The sequence below is a fragment of the Xyrauchen texanus genome, chromosome 2 (assembly GCF_025860055.1).
Source record: "Xyrauchen texanus isolate HMW12.3.18 chromosome 2, RBS_HiC_50CHRs, whole genome shotgun sequence".
Classification (NCBI taxonomy): domain Eukaryota; kingdom Metazoa; phylum Chordata; class Actinopteri; order Cypriniformes; family Catostomidae; genus Xyrauchen; species Xyrauchen texanus.
In genome coordinates, this window is record NC_068277.1 from 33,030,785 (window position 1) to 33,052,217 (window position 21,433).

At 39.6% G+C, this 21,433-nt stretch overlaps 1 protein-coding gene across 3 annotated transcripts in view; it reads left to right on the forward strand.

The window, feature by feature from the left end:
• Positions 1-21,433, forward strand: part of LOC127660099 (uncharacterized) — a 98,775-nt gene that overhangs the window by 23,108 nt on the left and 54,234 nt on the right. For all 3 annotated transcript variants that reach the window (XM_052150193.1, XM_052150178.1, XM_052150187.1), the window contains exons 2-6: positions 4,685-4,882; positions 10,035-13,206; positions 16,508-16,687; positions 16,785-16,908; positions 17,586-17,679. In XM_052150193.1, the coding sequence (XP_052006153.1) occupies positions 4,685-4,882; positions 10,035-13,206; positions 16,508-16,687; positions 16,785-16,908; positions 17,586-17,679 (3,768 nt within the window). The remainder of the gene's footprint in view (positions 1-4,684; positions 4,883-10,034; positions 13,207-16,507; positions 16,688-16,784; positions 16,909-17,585; positions 17,680-21,433) is intronic.

Genomic DNA, 21,433 nt, shown 5'->3' on the forward strand with positions numbered 1-21,433 from the left:
CATATGTTGAGAGAAAGTGAATATAGTGCTACATGGTAAATGAGAATTAAAAATAATAAAAAGAGCTGAGGGGGTGTATTGTGCCTTCAATATGAGACATGATGACTTTGAGCAACACCGACACGCACAAGCTCAACCACAAAAGTGTGAATGGCAGACACGGTGATCGCTAGGAAGAGCAAACAGACTAGAATAGAGTAGAATTCACTAGAAGCCTATCCCTTAAATTGCGGTTTGAGCGGCTGATATTTTTAGCAGCTTTTTGGTTGGTCCTCGGGCCTCCACTGGCTACAAGACTCCGGTTTCACTGCCGGTCCATGTGCTCTTCTGAGCTGCTCAGAGCGAAATGCCCATCACAGAGACCACCAGGAACGCAGATCAGCTACTTTCAAGACACGTGTTGACATTGCAGAAAAAAGCTTTGTCTGGCTTTTGACAGACAAGACCAGGCCTGGGTGGTTCACTTTCTAAAGGCCCCAATATACTTGCGAGAGTCAATACTGATGTTTTTAAACTGATCGTGTATCAGTCCGAAGAGCCTGATCAAAATCCGTTACTGTGTGTTAATCATGTTTGTTATTGTCAAACTCCAAAAATAACCATAATAGAACCATTAAAACACAATTAAAGTAGTTCATATGACTTGTGCGTTTTATTCAAAGCCACTTGAAGACATGCAATAGCTCCGTGAATCACAAAAGGCTGTGTTTTATAAGTAAATATATAAAATGCACGCGCGGCTCCAGCTCATTATTGAATGGCGCTGCTCTGTTTACACACTGGCGTGCCTATTTTTTTGCCTTCATGGGGTGTGCAATATTTGAGCGCTACTCACGGACAACATCTCAGATGTAGAAGCTCAATAGTTTGGTTCACTTCTATGCATTTAGAACTGCACTGGAGGTGCATTTTGCCAGAATTTGAATAAGAAGCGAATTAATCTACTGTGAACTTTCCTTCAAACGGACACATACAGGACTTCCTGCGTATCAAAAATAATTATCTGAATATCAAAATAAAAGCGTGAGGGTTTAAAGGTTAAAGGTGTCACGGAGGCAGAGATATAAAGTAAATCCAGTTGAGCAGAGTGGCAAACAGCAGGTATGTAATATCCAGACAAGGTATATAGACACGATGAACTGACAACTCACAACAGTCTTATGATACTTGGAGGCAATAATGAAGACACAGGCATGTTTGACATAGTAGAAAGGTATGGAGTCTTAGTGATACTATCGATAAGAACAGAAAAAGAGTGTGTGTGAAAGAGGGGTGCATTTACAGTGCATCTGGAAAGTATTCACTGCGCTTCACTTTTTCCACCATTTGTTATGTTACAGCCTTGTTCTAAAATTGATTAAATTCATTATTTCCCTCAAAATCCTACAAATAATACCCCATAATGACAATGTGAAAGAAGTTTGTTTGAAATCTTTGCAAATTTATAAAAAATTAAAAAAAGAAAAATCACATGTACATAAGTATTCACAGCCTTTGCCATGACACTCAAAATTGAGATGTTTCTACAACTTGATTGGAGTCCACCTGTTGTAAATTCAGTTGATTGGACATGATTTGGAAAGGCATACACCTGTCTATATAAGGTCCCACAGTTAACAGTGTATGTTAGATCACAAACCAAGCCATGAAGTCCAAGGAATTGTCTGTAGACCTCCGAGACAGGATTGTATCGAGGCACAGATCTGGGTAAGGGTACAGAAATATTTCTGCAGCATTGAAGGTCACAATGAGCACAGTGTCCTCAATCATCCGTAAATGGAAGAAGTTTGGAACCACCAGGACTTTTCCTAGAGCTGGACAGAGCAATCGGGGGAGAAGGGCCTTAGTCAGGGAGGTGACCAAGAACCCGATGGTCACTCAGACAGAGCTCCAGCATTTCTCTGTGGAGAGAGGAGAATCTTCAAGAAGAACAACCATTTCTGCGGCACTCCACCAATCAGGCCTGTATGGTAGAGTGGCCAAACGGAAGCCCCTCCTCAGTAAAAGGCTCATGACAGCCTGCCTGGAGTTTGCCAAAAGGCACCTGAATAACTCTCAGACCATGAGAAACAAAATGCTCTGGTCTGATGAAACAAAGCTTGAACTCTTTGGCCTGAATGGCAAGCATCATGTCTGGAGGAAACCTAGGCACCGCTCATCACCTGGCCAATACATCCTTACAGTGAAGCATGGTGGTGGCAGCATCATGCTGTGAGGATGTTTTTCAGCGGCAGGAACTGGGAGATTAGTCAGGATCAAGGGAAAGATGAATGCAGCAATGTACAGAGACATCCTTGATTAAAACCTCAGACTGGGGTGAAGGTTCATCTTCCAACAGGACTACGACCCTAAGCACACAGCCTAAGCACAAAGATAACAAAGGAGTGGCTATGGGACAACTCTTTGAATGTCCTCGAGTGGCCCAGCCAGAGCCCAGACTTGAACCCGATTGAACATCTCTGGAGAGACCTGAAAATGGCTGTGCACCGACGCTCCCCATCCAACCTGATGGAGCTTGAGAGGTCCTGCAAAGAAGAATGGGAGAAACTGCCCAAAAATAGGTGTGCCAAGCTTGTAGCATCATTCACAAATAGACTTGAGGCTGTAATTGATATTGAAAGGTGCTTCAACAAAGTCTTGAGCCAAGGCTGTGAATACTTATGTACATGTGATTTTTTTTATTTATTTATTTTTTTTTTATAAATTTGCAAAACTTGAAACAAACTTCTTTCACGTTGTCATTGTGGGGTATTGTTTGTAGAATTTTGAGGAAAATAATGAATTTAATACATTTTAGAACAAGGCTGTAACATAACAAAAGGTGGAAAAAGTGAAGCGCAGTGAATACTTTCCTTATGCACTGTATGCAGTCCTGCATTAGCCACTAATGATATGCGGGTGCATGTAATCAGAACTAGTGAGTGAGTGAGTGACAAAAGGTGCACAATTGAGATATATATTATTATTATTATTATTAATATCAATTATTTACAAATTATAATATTATTTAAGTTGAATGGGTTACAAAAATAACTGTGTGAATGAAAAGTGTGCTGATATCTTACAACTAAATTGAACAAAAAAGAGATTTGAAGTCCAGATACAAGTTGAAAATATTTTGCAAAAAATTTAAAAACTTATTTTCTACTGATGACTTAGACTGGAATTACTGTAAATTTTGCTGCTACATTATCCAGTATTCTAGTTAATAATAAAGTTTTTCTTAAGCTATACATTTATATTGAAATAATGTGTAGTTGGAGGTTTGTTTCTTTACATATATAAAAATAATTGTCACACATTATACATAAATGTTTTGCATATATACAGTGACATTTTTTTCACATATCCCAGCTAAGCTGGGTCAGAGTGCAGGGTCAGTCATGATACGGCGCCCCTGGAGCAGATGGGGTCAAGGGCCCAACAGTGGTGTCTTGGCGGTGTTGGGGCTTGAACCCCCGACCTTCTGGTCAGTAACCCAGAGCCTTAACCGCTGAGTCACCACTGCCCCTTATAGAGTACACCCAATTAGTTCCACACAATAATGTAAAGATATTCTAAACTGATTATGCAAAAAATACTGAGATTTCCAATATCGGATCAGAACAGAAAAAGTGGTATCTGTGCATCCCTAATATCCGACACAGGCCACTCCGCAGTGGGAGGCACTCAGCATTTAAATATGAGGACGCTCCGTAAAACCTTAACAAATGTGACATTAAAATGTGTTAGCAATTACTTTATAGAATTCTTAGCAGAATTCACACTAGAAGAGTAAAATAAGCTGTTTTAACCACTCAATGATGATTTAAAAGTAAAATATGCAGTAGAAAATGTGTATTGTTTACATTGTGAATTCATGACCCAAATTTGTGCTGATTACACTCCGTTATTGTAATTTATGATTACTGATATTACTGTAAAGATGAGTGTATAAAAGTGTTAATGTGCAGAATAAAGACAAAATAATTATGATAAGCTTACTTATGGCAGTGTGAGTGGCTTTCACTGCCGAAGGCACATGAGTGAATAGGCACTGAAGAGTATTTGAGTAGATTTTATTATTTTGTTGACTAATTAAACAAACAAACAAACAAAAATCGAATGGCATGGCCTTGGAAAATGTCACAATGCGACCGATCCTACAGATGTTGGTAAATTTGCACCAGCTGGCTAATAACTTGTGTTGAATACGTACTGAAAAACGTGAACAAAGTAGGAGGTGGTGCTTCTGGTCACACGTACACATGACGTGGACCAGAAGGTGTTTAGCAGCCAGTTAGAAGTTTTCCTAAATGTTCTGTAGAAAAGAGCTGTTACGAACCACCAAAACAAAAGCAAAAACACCTTTTTGGTCTGATTTTGTTCTAAATTACATCATACCAGTTAGTTCTTCAATTTCATATGAAGTACATCAGGGCCTTAAGTCTATCAGATGTGATGAACAGCATAGTTTTTCATGCAGTTCTGAGGACTTGTGGCCTAACTGAAGACTTGTAGCATGCTCTGTGTATCAATAACAAAAAAAAACAAATTTGATGTGATTGACGATAACATTTTACGATGCAATAAAATACTCTGTAGATATTTCACAGTGCTTGGGTCCTAAATTAATAGATGGTTAATGTTAAGGTCTTGTTAATTTCTACCGCTTCCAATGATGGTGTTGTTTGTTTCTCTATAGGACTCTGAATCTCTGGACAGCTGTATTCAGAGCACACTCTCCGCCCTGTACCCTCCGTTCGAGACCACTGCGGCTACTGTGCTGTGCCAGGTGCTAGACGTGGTTGAGAGGACATACCGTGGAGACGGGCTACGCTACCTCATCGACTTCCTGGTGCCTGCTAAACACATCCTACAGAGCATTCAACAAGATGCATGTGTGAGTGTTAAAATTTCCTTTAATTTTAGAGATTGAGAAGGAAAAGGATAATAACGATACACAAAAGAGGGAATGGAATGGGCTGGGCTGGGCTGGGCTGAGTAATGTAAACACTTTTTTTTTTTTTTTTTTTTTAAGGATTTCAGGGACCGACAGGTAATCTGCCTCCTTCCTCACTTCTGTGTAGCCCATGGTGCCTGAACGTAAAGTGAATGGAATGCCTATTCCCTACCATCCAAAGATGTTTTGTACCTCAATTTTTTGGAATCACAAAAGAAGTGCTACTCAGAATATATACTTGATGACAAATTTCTCTTGATTCATCGCTTTCAGACACACATTGATCGGTGTATAGACAATTTTAAGGATGTAAACTATAACAAATTAATAAAAAATGTGTCTACTTAACCTGTGGATAAGGTAAGGATTTATTTTCTAATGATAAAAAAGGATTTTGTCTCTTTCTTCTGGATGAAAGCATCTGCTAATGACAAATGTAAATGTAAATTACCTGCGCAGCTTCATTCATTATAATTGGGGCGATACTACCTTTTAGTGCTTTACCTCTCAAACTTACAATTAGTTGGTATAAATTTCATTCACCTACCAGAGATAAGATGTGTGCTACAGTTGTTATTACTGCTCATATCCATCCAGCTGTCTTGCTTCACTCACGCAGTTCATGTGTCCATTTGACTTTGCTTTTTCGGAGATCTAAACTCTTTAATTTCCATTTGACCCAGGGATTCAGGGAGCATCCAGACTCCTGACAAACCTGGTCTACATTTTAATAATGTCATTTTGACAATCGTGTTAATGTTAGTAACGCCAATCGTGTTTAAGTCACTATGAATGAAGCACCTCCCACTGTTGTATTGAATGAGGGTGTGTTCCATTTCAGAAGGGATGATCCCTATGCCCTATTCCCTTTGAACACTTTACCATCCACTGTGAGTGCTTGAAAGGCTAAAAGATGTGGAGTTTTCAGGGCAATTCAGAACTCCAACTCAGTCATTTTAATTGGAATTTCCGTTTTAAGTGATCTTTCAGCATGACTATTATTATTATTGTTGTCCCTTCAGAGTGCCTTTCGGATAGGGATTTATCCAGTTCAGAATGCAGTCTGAGTTCGCGTCTAGCAGGGAATGTTCAAGGAACAAAAAGACGTCAATTCCTCAAACCGTCTTGAAATGGTCAATAGACATGCCATAGACTTTCACTCACTTGGAGGATGCATGTGTGTGACACATTTCCCTCTCATTCTACTCCCTCTCTCTTACTCACTACTTTACTCATTTTCTTTCTTTATCTCAGCTCAACATTCATGACTGTATTGTGAGTGTTCTCTTCCTCTCTCTCTGGTTTTGTTCTGTCTTGTCATCTTCTGTGCTCCATGTTTTGTTAGCTGAGCCCCCACTTATCATTAGTCCTCATGAGGGTGTACTCGGAACACACACACGTGTACAGTATGTGAAACAAAAGGCAGGGCAAGCCTGTTGGCCCAAAAGTTTGTGTTAGTACTTCTTGTTTTGGTTATTTGAGAAAAAGCCCCTAGAGGTTCTATCGGTGCTTCAGAGTTCAGGGATTTTTCTTAGCCAGATGTTTAGTGTGGCCCTCACACATGAAACGCAAAGACATGAACACACACAGCTGTCTGTGCACACACTCACGTTTGTATACTCCACTTCAGGTGCTGGTTCCTCAGTTAGAGTTTTCTTTATGATACCCGCATATTCCCAAAAGTATGTTTTCTTTTTTTTTCTTTTTTATATAAGGCCTCTTTTCTGTCATAATTACAGTGGACAGGAAATAATGGGGGAATGGTATTCCCATGATGGTCTCGGCTGGATTATGCTGGTTAGTGCTGTTTTGGTGGTGGTCTAGCTGTTGGACCAGCATAGCCATGATTTTCACCAGCAAAACTTGACCAGCATTATCTTTATGATGAAGCTGGTTAAGCTAGTTTAAAAGCCTGTTGTGGACACCAGCACACCAGCATCCCATTCTTGGGGACCAGCAACCAAAACACAACTTAAGCTAGTGAACAGCAATGCTGGTCTTTTCAACAGGGGAATGACTCTAACTCACATTGCCTGTATAAGCACCAAAGCTCAATTTGATGAGATTGAATCTTAAACATTGATAATTACGCAATCACATTTCCATTGATTTTCTTGTTGTGTTTTTGTGCTTTCATGATTTTCTTTCAATGGTGTCAATGCTAACAGTAGTGCCGATCCACCATAAAAAAAACAACAAAAAAACAACAATTCTTTCTCAGTGAGTTATGCTGGCTCTGACAACAGAGAAACCTCACAAATACTTCCTATTGTTGCTTTTTGCAGACTCGCACAAAGGAATATCTGTGGTGTACCATGAGGTTAGGGTCAGTGTCAGGGGATAGAGAGGTAATATTTTTTTGTAGTGTGTTTATGTGTGCATTTATTTGTCAATGTGTGCTCTCTTGAACACTGTGGGAACAGCTCCTACTTGCTGCACCTGGGGTCATTTTTTTTTTAAGTGAATGAGGATATAATAATGGGACACAGAAGCTTAAACTGAGAGGTCTGTGAATAAAAAGCCCTTTCACCCCCATCATACCCTCAGCACAAGTACACACTACTTTTCTTCCTCCCTTGCCTTGCTCTGCCTTTCAAAGAAAATGGGTCCTTTTCAGCTAACCGGAGTCAAACTCAAGCAGAATATTCAGTTCATTGCCTGTATATCTGAAAGCACATATGCATCATGTTACACAGAGAATGGGTCAGTATTACAGTATGTGATGACTGTCAAGGCATATAGGAAGAACCCCAATGAACTGTGGATTTCTGTTGGGACTTTCTTGGGCCATTTTCTCATTCTTTATTGAATGTTAGTCTCCCAGTCCACTTACGTAGTAGTAAACCCAATTTAGACTTTTTACTGAGAGCAAAATTCATGCAAATGAATGAAATGGGGTACAGAGTGACTAAAATTGAGTTACAGTAAAATGGCTTATTGTCTAAACCATCTCACTGCACAGTCTAGAGGCATTTTAATTCAACAATAAAAAAAATCCACAAGTCACTGTGATCTCATTATCTGTGCTATTTACTGTGTTCATTAAATAGGATGGATTCGCAAAAACATGCTACAAGTGGCAGAATGTTGACATTAGGTTAGGGCTGTCAGTTGGGCACAGAAACTAAATTCAAATTTTTACCTTAACTCTACACTATATCACTTTTTATTTTTTGTTAATAAATAATAAAATGTAATTAATGAGAGAGTGCAACAAAAATCCATATTCCAAACCATGTCTTTACATAAATACACTTTGATAAACCTATAATAATAATTTATATTTTCGAGCTGTCGGAATGGATTTCACGGGAAATTGCATACATACAGAATTCGCCCGTGCGTGTTGATGTTATATCTATACACCGATAAAAAAAGCTTCTATAGACAGTTCACATGGTGTTAAACTTGAACTGATTCCAGAGCATACTAATCCAGACTCAAGTTATAATAACAGAGATATATCAGATTGTATTTTATTCATTATAGTTGTATGTAGGGTACCAATATTCCCAGATAGTAGTGGTATTCGGCTGAACTCAGACTATGAGCACAGGCCAGGGGCTGTTCAAACTATTGTGCTATAAAATACTGTTCAAACAGACGGAACACAACAGAATGGAACCGAACGCGAGGATCTCGAGACGCGGACAAAGCGTTTAAAAACTCATTGCTTTATCTGAGAAATGCTTTTATGAGATGCAATGGCCAAAGACCTTCACCTACTGTAAGGGGCTGTTCACACCAAAATTTTTTGCAACCACCCATTTGTTTTTGCGCATGTAAATGCGTACTAGACAAATGTCTTTGTTTCACTTTGTTATTGTTTATTCAGTGTCTCGTGCAAAGCAGGTGCTGTTTTTTTTAGATGCTGTCTAATTAAAAAGAACTTTAAAAGCATCTTAAGACTCCCTCTATCTGATAAAATATATTTGTTGCCCTAGCCATTTTTCGCACAAGAATGCGATTTGATTTGAAGTCATCATCAGTGTTTGGCACACATTAAAAATTCAAATGCACAGTATTAGCATTTTAATGGGTTTTTTTTCCTTAAATTTGACGTATATTCGAATGTATAATTTAATTTAAAACAGCCCTAAATTAGGTCAAGGGTCCTCAACATGTCAAGGCCAAGGGGATCCGCTGTGGTACCGTAGGAGGGCTGCAAATAATAGTTTGATCCACCATTTGCACGTGGTAATTACTCGCACGCGAGCGATTGCGAGAGATAGGAGTAGTTGAACTAGTTATGAACTTAATGGAAAGCCGAACATTGTTAAAGTGTGACGAAACGGCGCTGGAAAACAGAGGCAAACAGCACAAACAAACAATTTACACAAACACTGCTAATAATGAGCCACTGATGGCATGACTCATATCAGTTTGAGCAGTGTTTGCAGAAGAGGGTTGCGAAAGTAACAAGTCTGCTTTGCCTTTGTTGCGCTGTGCGGTTGAGATGGCACAGTGATTCAAAAGGACAATTAAAATGGCTTTTCATGCCAAAAAAGGTTGCTGTTCCCTGCTGTACATCATTTAGTGATTATTTTAATGGCTATGCAATGTAAACATCAAAGTATGTAACTATGTATATACTGTACATTAATATGGTACCATTATACACGTTATTAGAAGCATAAAATGCAATACTTACGAATTAAATGGGACATGCAGAATGAAGGTATTATGTGTGATGAAAACACTAACTTCATTAGCTATCAGGAAAATAATGTTATGGGGCAGTTAACCATAGTTAACAATAGTTTCCCATTTAAGACTTACAGTATAGGAAAAATTGCTTACTGCTTTTATAAAGGCCTGAAAAATGTATGTGCCACATAATAATATAACTAGATGTATTAATCCATGGTTTTCTCCATAGATTACTCATTGATAGAATCGTACCACTAACTGTCACTAGTTTGGGGAGTTTATTTTTATTGTCAATATATTAAAACTTGAAATATATTTTTGGGAAAGTTTAGACAACAGAAAGGCAACAGAAATCAGAAAAACAGTCTGTCTTTGTAACTTACCAACAGTGTGATTTTAATGATGGATTATCCGACTGATTGTTTTACTCTTCTCTCTACAGTTCCCATACTGTGGTTTCCTGTTTCGTCATGAAGGCTGGCCACTGTGTGTCCATGAGAAGGTCATAATCCAACTCTCCTCATTGGACTGGCGTGTGCTACGTCCTAGTGACTTCTACTTGCAAGTGACACCATCACCTAAAAGCCCTCCACGCATCACAGTGAAGTGTCTGGCAGTTAGCGGGCAACATGTGGAGGAGCTGGACGTGTCTCAGCTAGCATACACCTCTCTATTTACCATGGACTGGCTGGACTCCATCAACCGGGAGAGGAGTGTGGTCAGAAAAACTGCCCTGGAACACTGTCTTTTATCAGCGGATAATGATATTTTTAGGGTACCATGGGAGGATATTGTTCATCCGGAGTTTATCAGCCGGCCCCCCAAAGTTATGGGACAAGGTGAAAGTAGAAGTGTGGCCAAGAAACTTGGGAACAGAGAGGAGAGGGACTCTTCCAAAAATCAAGAGGACAACATTGATGACTTAGAATGCAGGATTTTTATTGACACTTCTACGGACCAATCAGGGGAGATAGACCATCAAAGCAAGGATGTCAAGCTCCTCCCTGCTCTTAGTGAGATCTATAAAGATAGCAGTGGGCGGAGCTCTAGCTGCACATTAGAGGATTCAGAGGGCGAGTATGTGGAGCTAGCCGATATCTCCTTACCACGGTTTTCCCCACAGAAAGGCTCTCTCACTCAGGCCATTAGCATGAATTACAGAAATCTACATAAACCACAGTCTGCAGCATCCACTCAGCCTAAAGCCAAACCAGCTGAGAGTCTTCCAAAGTATGGAGCATGCTCGCAGAGCATGGTGTGTGCCATGCTGATCGAAGAAAATCTGAATTATGCAGAGGCAGAGAGTCCGCACCAGCAGGTGGAATGTTCTGCACCCACCTGTGCTACAGGTACAGCCTCTTGTGACAGTGTGTCTATGCTTGCATCTGAAAGACTGTTTGTGTCTCAACACTCCAACCGTGATAGTACTCCATTTTCTGATATGTCAACACGCACCATATCACAACCAGACAGTAAACCCTCCAACACATCACTACTAGACAATGAGCCAGTCATGCCATCACAATCAGATATCAAACCAGTAAGCACATCCCAACTAGACAACAAACTAAACAGCACATCACAGATAGACAGAAAACCAGTCAACATATCACAAATAGACAATGAGCCCGTCAAGACATCTCAACCAGATAGCAAACCAGTAAACACATCCCAACCAGACAGCAGACCAATCTGCACATCACCATTAGACAGCAAACCAGTCAGCACATCACAACCAGACAGCACATCACAACGAGACAGCACATCACAACGAGACAGCACATCACAACGAGACAGCACATCACAACCAGACAGCAAACCAGTCAACACTTCACAACCAGACAGCAAACCAGTCAGCACATCACAACCAGACAGCAAACCAGTCAGCACATCACAACCAGATAGCAAACCAGTCAGCACATCACAACCAGACAGCACATCACAACCAGACAGCAAACCAGACAGCACATCACAACCAGACAGCACATCACAACCAGGCAGCACATCACAACCAGACAGCAAACCAGTCAACACTTCACAACCAGACAGCAAACCAGTCAGCGCATCACAACCAGACAGCAAACCAGTCAGCGCATCACAACCAGACAGCAAACCAGTCAGCGCATCACAACCAGACAGCAAACCAGTCAGCGCATCACAACCAGACAGCAAACCAGTCAGCGCATCACAACCAGACAGCAAACCAGTCAACGCATCACAACCAGACAGCAAACCAGTCAACGCATCACAACCAGACAGCAAGCTAATCAAGACATCACATCTATACAATGAGCCACTAAATGCATCACAAACAAACTACAGATCAGTCCTTACATCACAACCAGACAGCAAAGTAGCTCACTCATTACAGCCAGAAAATGAAGTTTTAACTGGTACTTTAGAAAGTAAAAACACAGAGCAAGGTTTCCCAGCTACTATTGAACCCTTTATGTCTGTTCCTGAATCTGAGCAGGTGAGAGGTGACAGTGATTTTAAAGGCAGTTCTGAAATGCAGATTAATAGAGTGCCAGTTTCTGAGCCTCTAGCTGTCAGTGTGTCTTTGCAGAAACAGACCAAGCAATCAGAGCTCAGACAATGTCAGATACTCACACACATCCATGCACCCGCTGAGCAAGGGTGTCCTGCAAGCCAGTCAGTCCCCAACCCTATTGCAGTAAATGAGAACCGCCAGACATTTAGTGACTGTAGCAGTGACAATAATGTATCTGACAGTGATTATAGTCCCAGTGCTGAGGAAGTATCAAGGCCTGTTTCAGCTACTCTGCAAAGGGAACAAATAGACTTGGCCTCCATCACCACAGTGCATAGGGAGGATCTGGTTATGCCCATTTCACAGTTGAGGACAGAGCCCTGTGAGGACACAGTCAATGAGAAAGTGGTAGAACTCCCAGAAGGTTACAAGACAAAGGAAGAACATGCAGAAGGAGAAGAAGGGGAAATGTTGCCTAGTAAGGAGGCAGAACAGGTGAAAAATGAAAGCAGTAGAGAGACCGAAAGAGAGACAGAGAGTGATATACTAGCTTTAAGTGTGACAGAAGAAGTTGAAACCACTCAAACAGGTCTGGTAGATACCACTCCCATATCTGCCTCCATGGCAACAAACTCTCGAGTTCAGAAGGAGTACAAATCCTCTATTGTAACAAACATGGAGAAACAAACCAAAGTTGAAGAGAAAGGGGAGGAGGAAGAGGAGGCAGAGGAGAGATGTAAGGTGACCATAAGCTCAAAGGACACTGAGAGCGATACTGTGAGATTCCCTGTGGTTGTGAGTGAGCAGGAGGTCATAGTGACCAGCTATTCTGAAAATAGAGTCATGTCAACATGCTCTCAAGTCCCTGATCCATCCTCAGAGGTGTCAATCACAAATGGACACACATGCCCAGAACAAATTGACAGATACTATCAGGACACACTGATAAAGGTAGAGGACACACCCACCGCAGTTGGAGGAGTGCAAAAAAGAAAGGAGGAGTTAAAGGGGGAAAAGGAGGAGAGGCAAGAGGATGGGGTTACTTCCTCTGTAAATGGCTCTCCAGCAGACCATCAACATCAAGCAGACATAGAGTCCCATTACCATCAGCAGGAAGAAAAAGGTAGAGTCATCTTTACCAAAGTCCATCCCTCTCACCTTTACTTTATCCACAAGCTTTCTTCCTTTTTATAAAAATCTCTCAATTTTTCTACTATTTTCCATTGGCACCATCTCCATTTCCTCATCTTAACAGTTGCATCTAAGACAGCTGCCTCCAGAGTGTCTCCATTGCATCTTAAGATTCCCTCCACTGCCTCGGCTGATGTCAATGCACCTGCTTCTCTTCCTTTTCCTCCTTCACTTCATTCATAACCCTCTTCACCATTTCATCCTCATTATATGAATTACATTTCTGCTTTAAATTCATGTGACGAGGGAGTGGCCAGGCCGTGAGGATGCACTCCTGGTGCTGAGTTGCCCCAATCAGCGAGAGAGTGTCTCTCTGTATCTCTCCCTCTCTGTCTCTCTCCCACTGATTGGGACATCTCAGTGCCAGGCGTGCATCCTCATGGCTTGGCCATAGCCGCCTCCTCGTCACAATTCACTTATTTCTTTTTTTTTGTTATTCCTCACTTTTTATCTTTTTATTTTCATGAAAATGTATCATGCTAATTTGCAGGTGCTTTTTGTTGTGAGTAATTTTTATCACCATTCATCCACTGGCATGAAAACCTAGTATATAGTTTACTCTAGTTTATCAGGTTATTGTCTTGAGGTTGTCCCTATGCCGGACCTTCAGTCGCAGACCAAGTTACAAATGGGTGTCAAATTGCCTGTGCTATGGCCTGATAGAGCTGCTTTTCTCTTCAGGAGAAATGACTAAAAGAAAGGCATGAGAGGGTCTGGTTTTACTTAGACAGGTTGCTTTACAAGGACTGGCTTCATTGCAGGTCATTTTCTGGCATCTAGACGGTTTGTTTTCAAATTTAGACACACACATGTATTCCACAGAACACTGACCAAGATAGACAGTGTTTCACATCTGAATAGTAAAATGAAATGGCTGAAGAGAAGCCTGGGTCATGTGCAGGAATTCTGCTTTGTATACTTTGGTAATTTAATCATGCTTTCATTTTGATTGAACTCTATATTTGGATACTGTTTGCCGTGAGTCAGGCTGATATTGCATGTAGTCTGAGGATGTTTTGCATGGTCGGGAGATGGTTATCTGTACGTTCATACTGTATTGTATTTGCAGATTAAGAGCGATTCACCAAAATAATGTGCTTTCTGTAGTGGAAGTAGATCTACATGGCTATGACTAATTATTGGTCATATTTTTAAGTTGATATCAATGTCCCACCTCCCTTTCCTCTCCTTCCTTTTCATCCAGCAGATTTGGATGTGTTCACTTGACTCAGATGTGGTACAGGTGGGGGGATTGTAGAGTGTTTCAGTAATGGAGAATGGGTGTGGGTTGCACTTCTTTGAAGAAATGAACAGCAGAAAGAAGAAATTACGGTGTGTTTGTTGTTGTAGTTTGACTACGATAGATCTTATCCTTTCTCTCATAGTGGGTGGTTCACAAACCCAAATCATTGTTCGAGCTTCAGTACTAAAGCTATTATTACCTCTATAGACAAAACATGTTGCTTATTTGCCAGTTTTTGTTTTGTTTATTCTATTTATCATTCATAAAAAAAAAATTCTGAGGATTTCAGGTTTGTCTAATCTTAATACACAGTTTCAATTAAATAAGATTGAGCATATAAATAGAAAAGTTAAACATCAAAACTTCAGTGTCAGCAGTTTGCTGAGAGCATTTTTTGAAAGGCAAATTGCCTTTGCACAATGATTTTAGGCTCTATAAAACCTCTTCAGCTTAAAAAGCAGCAGAGACTTTGATATGAATTCAGGCTGTGAGAGTGAGCTGATGAGCAGAACAGATGGAAGAAAAAGACTGAGGAACTAGGTTATATGGATAACCTCAGTAATTGTTCCGCAAGTGAGTATCATTTGATTTGTGAATGTTTGTTCTGAGCACTGCATTTAGTGATGTGTGATGTTTAGAACAGACACACATACAGGATATATACACATTCACTGGAAGGTACATACTCAATAGACACATTATTAGGACAATAAATGTAGCTGCTGTATGGAAATAACTTGTTATAAATGGTATATTTTAGAAATGATCCCAATGGTTTTGCTATTCTGAGTCCACAGCCAAATCAGAGGAAATATAGAAGAAATAAATGCATGATAAATGCATGATAAAATGGAAGAAAGGCAGAGGTGATGGCCCATGGCCTTTTCCAGGCTGAACTCCAGACTGGTGAGAGGGTGTGAAGCCAAGACCCTCTCAACTCTGTTTTGTCTGGGGCAGTACTTGGCTCCTCGGGGGCTCATATGGTTGACTTCCTCAATGTGAGGAGTTTGTGGCCAGAGCATGGACAAGGAGGAAAATCAAAAGAGATGGAGTGAGAGAGGGGCTTCAAGGGGGTAAAAGGTTTAATTTAGTTTTTTTGGCGGAAGAAAAACATTCCAATATGTTTATATTTCTTTCCTCAGAACTTCACATCTGCTGTTACAGTGCAAATCCCTCTTGTAATATAGCGAACTCAGCCAGATTATTCTTCGCAATGATACATCCCAGTTTTCCTTGTCCTTGTGTAAGCTGTTTTACGAGTCCTGGGCTACATTTTCAATTCCCAGTACTGTATCTCATCTGTTTTAGAGCGTGGCAGTGCAATGGAGCAAATCTTTAGCTTTATGACACTCGGAAGCTGATCTCAATTTATCACTGAGCCCTATCATGCTGTCAGGAATTTGGGGCACAGATTCAAGCCACCCCATGGTTCGATTCACGAAGTGATACATGGACTGCTTTTATATTTGTTAGCAGAGTTTTTGCGATTTTGATGCCAAGCCACGTACTGGTTCAGACTGGGCAAATGCTCAGACTTGTTACTGGGCGTCTCTATGATAGTGTTTGTTAGTGGATTTTGAGATTGTGGGCCTACTGACGTAATTCAGAGATGTGTCATGTGAACAATCCTCAGTTTTTGACATCGGAGTCTGAATAGCTTTGTACTTATTGAGATTTAGCTATTTTAATGAACTTTTGAGGTTGAGCAAAATAGTGTTCGCACACAGACATCTGAAGGCTTTATAATCCAACGGTTAGACGGTCAGACTCCTAGTTAACTCCATTATGTGTTACCGAGCAATCAAAAATTGCAGCAAACACAAAGTAATACTGATTAAATCAATGTTATCTGTGCTCTTACTGAAGCCTAAAACAGAGAGTGTTATTGTCTTTAATGATAAAACAGATTGTGGAATGACTGTTGCAGACTTGGCTGTAAACAGACTTCTTTGTGTTAAAAAAAATCACTCAACAAATCTTAATTTTTCAGCATCCAGTCACAGAGTAGACCGTAATGTTTGCCACCTGTCTGCTGCCACTTTGCCGGGTAAGAGCCAGAGAGCAGATTCCCTACCACTACCAATTATCACCCAGAGGACCCAGACTGCTCTGAGTGAGGTCCATGACATCAACCCTGATGTCCTGAGCTCAGGAGTGCTCTGCCTGCCTGGTAAGGAACTGCCTCCAACACTAATAATTGCTTTGAATTTAGGTTTGGATTAACATGCTAAAAAAAACACCTCACCTACTGACCTTTTGAATTTTAGGAACAAGAGATAAATCAGGCCATGCACTTGTAACAGTGACAATGAGAAACACTGTCTGGTTGAATCCAAACTGCAACAGTGGAGAGCTGGTGCGGATAATGGTCTTCTTCTACACCACACTCAGGTGAACTACTATTCAACTTCATCTGCTACAAATCCTATGCTTTTTGTCAGTAATTTGTTAGAGGATTTACAGAAAAAAGGTACTTGTGAAAAAAGTTGGATAGTGAGGATGAAAATAGTTTTCATTCATCAATTTAAGTCCATTAAACATAAAAAAGCTAAATCAATATTTGGTGTGACCACCTTTGTCTACAAAACAGCACCAATTCTCCTAGGTACACCATGACACAGTTTTTCTTGGTTGTTGGCAAATGGGATCTTTGATGCATCTTGGAAAATGTACCACAGTTCTTCTATCTATTTAGACTGTCCCAATTGCTTCTGTGTCTTCATGTAATCCCAGACTGACTCTGTTCAGTGGGGGGCTTTGTGGGGGACATGCCATCTGTTGCATGGCTCCCTGTTCTTCTATTCTAATCTGTTTTATTTGCAAAAGGAATATCTGGGAGTCTAACATTTACAGTTTGTACATGTCCTATTGACACACTAAATAACCATCATAAGACAAAGATTTTCGTGAAACATGTTATGTGCCGAAAACGTTTGCACATTACTTCTACTTTCACTTGTGCTGTTTTTTAGTATTTTGGGCAACAAACCATTGCGTAAGTTATTAATTTGCACTACCTTCATCAACCGTGTTTAACCTTGAAATTACTCTGCATATATGTGTTACAGGAAGGAAGTTAGTGCTCTGGGTTTGACTGTCCTGGTGGATGCCCGCAGGTGTTCTCCTGTCCCCGCCCTATTTAAATCCTTCAACATCCTCCAGGTATGAACACCCTGATAGTATAGAGGAAATGCACCCCCACACACACGCACTCTATGGTTCATATACTTAAAAAAATCCTATGTGCTTTTATAAGCAGCTATATCCCTCACAAAGAAAACCGTCTCATGCTGCTCATATCCTCAAGGCATTTCCCCTCTAAAACTTGCTTCAAAACTGCATGGAATGCACACGTCATAAATCATGATATTTAACTCTAACTCAATCAGACATCTGCTACTGAGGATTTTAAAAGCCATCTAACTAAACTAAACCAAACCTGTGAGAAAAGTTTCTATTAACAAAAACACTATAATTGTAGGTTCAACTTTGACAGACTCGTTCCTAACAAGGCAAATAAAAGCAGCACTTCATAAATATAATAACTGTGATTTACCAGCTTTGGAAATAAACATTTACATTCAAACACAACCACACACATTGTGAAAAGCTCACACAAGAGTCAGAAGAAAGAGAGAGATTGAGAGAAATCTGAGAGAGGTTTGGTTATTTTGCAGAAAAGAACATCAGCTTTTACTCTGATATGAAGACCCTGGATTCTTGCTCCTATTCTGTTAGACTTGCATATATTTACATATATTTATTTAATGTTTATGGATAATGGATCATTTTTCTCATCTGACTGGCCTTAAGCCCCTGATATACTTAATACAAAATCGAAGAACGTATGGTTGTGACGTCATTTAGAACAAAATCTGGCCAAAAAAAGGTGTTTTGGAGTTAAACCGCAAAAATTCTAACCGGTTGTTAAACACCTACTTACTGCCATTGGTCCACCGCATCGATAGGTGTTACCTGAATCTCTACTTAAGTTTTTCAGTCTGTCAAGATCAGTCAACATGAACACCGTGCGCAAATTTACCTACATCTGTTCGATCTTTTGCATAGTCATTTTCCAAGACCATGTCATGTGAATGCTTTTGTTTAATTAGTCAACAAAAGGAATCAGATCTTCTCCGATACCCTCTTTCACTCCTGTGCCATTTGCAGCGAAAGCCATTCTCTGTGTCTGAATGTTTGCAAACAGTATACCGTTGCTCAGCTATTTCAAACTTTTTTACCCCTGAACGAAGAACGATTAGGAACTTGTATATATCAGGGCCTTTACACAGCAAAGATACTCAAGAGAACCGATTCAATCATCTCGCTGGTAATTTCCATTTAATGATTTGAGGAAAAAATCTAAAGTGATTCTTTAGCTCCCTCAGAAATACTGCAGGAACATGATCCTTGAGTACATTTAATGGATGTGGCTCCTGGTTTTTGTGCTGTGGGCCTTAACACAGATTTATGCTTCTTTCTTCTGCTGCCAGCAACCTGCTCAACTCAGACAAACTGAGGCCATGCCAATGCTGACTTCATCAGTTAAAACTGCCTGATTGAGAGAGAAAGCAAGAGAGAAAGAAAGAAAGAGCGAAAGAAAGAGATAGAAATGAGCAATGGGAAAGTAAAACTGAAGAATGTTTTTAATCACAGTGTTGTTTTGGAAATCGCTGGGCCTCTATGAGAAGTTTTCATCGTCTCTTATCTACTCCTTTGTGCAGTGGTACAGCTGCATAAATTCCCCATTTGACCTTTTCTTCGTTTATTTTTTTTCTCTTTGCTTTGATCTTCCATCTGAATTATCTGTAAATCTTGATAAATAAGTGCTGTCTTGTGGAAGAGGCAGCTTTACACGGTGTGTATATAGGAGATATTACTTGATGAAATATTGTTGAACTATGTAAACGTCACATGTTTGAATGCCCTTCAGAGCATTCAGGGTCAGTGCTAAAGCTGACATATGAGCGCTCTCTGAATGAATGTTCCTCGGGGAACAGCCATGGGCTCTCTTTCTGCATCACATTGGCCGCCACTGATGCTATCATCTTATTATAGATGTCCTATAGATGACAATTACACTTTTCTCTGAGACAGTTTGACTCATGACCAACCAAGGAATTTATTTTTCTCTTGCTTTATAAATTGATTTGGAAACAATATAGTAGCAACCTGTTTAAAGAGTCATTTTGATTTACTTTTTCTGGATGAGAGGCTTTGATTATATTAGGTTTGTAAAGACAAATTCCTTTACCATTTGTCATCTAATTCTCCCAGGTTTATGTAAGGATTGTTGTGTTGTTTTGTAAGGAGATAGGTAGCATTTAAGTTACAAATGCTGTGGTACTGCAATGAAGTGTTTTAATTTCTAATAATTAACTAGAACAGATTGATTTGGTCTTAGCTAGAAAACCTAGTGTGTATCTATAAGATAATAGATACTGTGTTTCCCATTAATTACCTTGACTGTGGCGGCCCACCAGTCTAATTTCTAGTTTCATAATGAACCAAAAATATTTTAATACTTCTCATAATAACAAAGTTCTTTGTGTTTTGTGCCATTGCTTTGGCAAAGCATCTCTCACTCCCAGACAGTTCTTTGATTGCTCAAATGTATGCTCTAGTCGATTTTGTGTTTTGACCATTTTTGAACTGCATTAAACTCCGTCTCGTTTACCATGCTTTGTAGGTGTGACTTTTTTGCCATGTCATCACCATTTATATCTGTACAACCCAGGCTCAACATTAACTGATGCACGCTTGTCCAGGACAAGTGGATTTTTGAAGGGGCAAGTTAGTGAATTTTACTTGCCCGACCGGACAAGCAGACTGATTAAAACGTCAATAACAAAACAGAAATAACTGGCTATATTTGTCATAGCCTAGGCCTGTGTCACTAATTAGAAAGTTCATATTATTATTCTGCTGTTGAAAATAATCCAGAGCATGTAATTTTATAATTCGCAAGTGATCTAGTAACATCTGCGCCCTGTTTGATTGACAGGCGGCGTATGTGTGTGCTGAACATGCGTGTGTGTGTGCGTGCGTGCGTACCTGAACGGTCAAATATATTCTGCCAAAATGCCCATCTTGGAGATGTATTCATGTAAACACAGAGAGTCTAAAGTAAAAATAAACTTTTTTAAACATTTCTGTTAAAATGTTGGACTTGTAAATGTAAGCTAGACCTGCTGCCTTCTAGAGTGTCATTATAATTAACAAACAACCATAACACGAAAAAAAAACACACACACTGCTCTTGACTGAGTAACTTTTGTAGCTTTATAAAGTATTAATGTATTATAATTATACAGTGAAGACCTGTAGTAGTTAATTCTGAATATTTACTTGAATACTTGATAGCCTACTGCAATTAAAATCTTTTAAAGCTGTTAAAAAATGCACAGAATTTTCTTAATTTTTATTTTTTTTGTTCTATTATTTCTATTCATTGCTGTTTTTTATTGTTATTTTATTACTGATTGTTTACTAGCCTTGTTAATTATGAAAGAATGGTTTCAAGTAACTTAATTCACTTGAAACAATTCTTCCATAATTAACCAATTAATTTGTGTTTTTATTTGTTGTGTATACAAAAATAAATCTCATTCCATAGAAGTGTGAGCATCCCTGCTGTAAATGATGGAGGCTTTCCTTTATTTGACTACCATATGTAACATAAAATAATAATCATATGACAATAGCCTCCTCCCCTACCCAGTGCAGTTTACAATTCTGTCACAGAGAATTTAGTTGATTGCATAGGTACACTATTAGGTTCACATCAGTCATCTTTTTAGAAAAATATACAACTTAAACTTTGACATGTTACTCAAGCATGTAACTTAAATGTCCTTTTTTCTCTCCAGACAAGTAACTTTTTTACTTGGACAAGTGAATGACCAATTTACTTTTC